At 44.9% G+C, this 1,714-nt stretch overlaps 1 protein-coding gene across 1 annotated transcript; it reads right to left on the bottom strand.

Moving 5' to 3' along the window:
- Positions 1-550: 550 nt before the first annotated feature.
- LOC140514129 (olfactory receptor 4E1-like) lies at positions 551-1,495 on the bottom strand. The gene has a single exon (XM_072624204.1). It carries the CDS (start codon positions 1,493-1,495, stop codon positions 551-553), a length of 945 nt encoding a protein of 314 aa, XP_072480305.1.
- Between the last annotated feature and the right edge of the window lie 219 nt (positions 1,496-1,714).

Here is a 1,714-nt window from a genome sequence, read left to right as displayed (position 1 = left end):
TCCCAGTTTCAGAGTGCAGTAGTTTTAGGGTTTTGGGAGAGGACAGGACAGGGGAAAGGGAAGGGAAGGGAAGGGGTCACTAAAACCCCAAATTTACCTTCCTTTGGAGAGGAGAAGGAAGGGGAGGAGGGAGGCAGACAGGAGAGGAGGAGGTGAGTTACCCAGCTAGCATTGAGCCAGATGCATCTGCTCATAGGGTTGTGTTTGTCCTTTGTTCCCAAAGAAGACCACGCCATCAGAGAAATGATGACATGACTTGCACTTGACTCATACTATTATTCCAACCCTATAACTGTCTCCTGAAATACTTCCCATCATTTCAATCTCTTTTGCCTGATTCCCCAAACAGAGAGTGAATTCTTCTGCCTCCAAACTGTGTACCCTGTACTTTTAAGCACCTATTACATTCTAACATGTCTGTATCAGTTATTTGAAGGCAGAGAATGCATTTCATTCTTCGTTTTATTCTCCTCATTGACTAGCACATATAACTGCTCAGTAAATGTTGAATAATTGGTTGAGAAGCCAACAGCATAATTGAGAATAATTGTCACTTTTCTTCTTTCCCTACCTTCCTCCCTGTGAGCTTATTCAAGGCATTTTTCATATCCTCATTTCTCAGGGTATAGATGATAGGATTTAGAAGGGGAGCAACAGCTGTAAAAAATGCAGATACCACTTTGTCCCCAGGAAGGCTGATGGCAGGGCGGGAATAGATGAAGATGCAGTGTCCCAAGAAAAGTGCAACCACTGTGATGTGGGCTGCACAGGTTGACAGGGCCTTGCGCCTGCCTGCTGAAATCCTCTTCCTCAGAGACGTCAGGATGACAGCATAGGAGGCCACCAGTATCACGAAACAGACCACAGAGATCACCCCACTATTAGAGACAATGAGGATCTCAGTGATATGGGTATCTGTGCAGGCCAGTTTGATCACCTGGGGTACATCACAGAAGAAGTTGTCAACCTCATCAGGACCACAGTAGGGCTGCTTTATGGTGAGGGAGGTGAAAGCCACTGAGTGGATGGTCCCTCCAGTCCAGAAGGCTACTGCCAGCAGTACACACACCTTCCAGTTCATCACTGTCATGTAGTGCAGTGGGTTGCAGATGGCCACGTAGCGATCGTAAGCCATGACTGTGAGGAGAAAGATTTCTGTGCAGGCAAAGAGGTGCAAGAAGAACATCTGAGCCACACAAGCATCGAAGGAGATGAGCTTCTCCTCAGACCAGGTGTCCACTAGCATCTTGGGGATTGTGACAGTAGAGTGGCAGACATCAATGAAGGACAAGTTGCTAAGGAAGAAATACATGGGGGTGTGGAGTCGCCTATCATAGATGATAGTGATGACAATGAGGATGTTACCCATCAAGATCAGGGTATAGAAAATGAGAAACATTGCAAATACAGCCATCTGTACCTTCGGGTTGGTAGAGAGACCTCGCAACCGGAAATAAGTCAGTGAAGTCTGGTTGGGCAGGATAGCTTCTTCCATTCTATTTTTTGGGTCAATCTGTCAGAGTTAAGAACATATCATCACCTATTGTCTGTATTATTGATCTGAGCAATTAATCATATACTAACTATATACCTAGAACACAAGGAGGTGCTTAGTGAATGCTTGATGATATTATTTTGTATTGTTGCTTTATTTCAACTGTATAGGTTTCTTCCTGCTGAATGAGGTTGTCAAGTCCTTTGAGGAAGGAACAGA

This window comes from Notamacropus eugenii, chromosome 7, assembly GCF_028372415.1.
Source record: "Notamacropus eugenii isolate mMacEug1 chromosome 7, mMacEug1.pri_v2, whole genome shotgun sequence".
In the NCBI taxonomy this organism is placed as follows: Eukaryota; Metazoa; Chordata; class Mammalia; order Diprotodontia; family Macropodidae; genus Notamacropus; species Notamacropus eugenii.
Note: the sequence above shows the minus strand (reverse complement) of the source record. Positions and strands in the feature narration are given on the sequence as shown.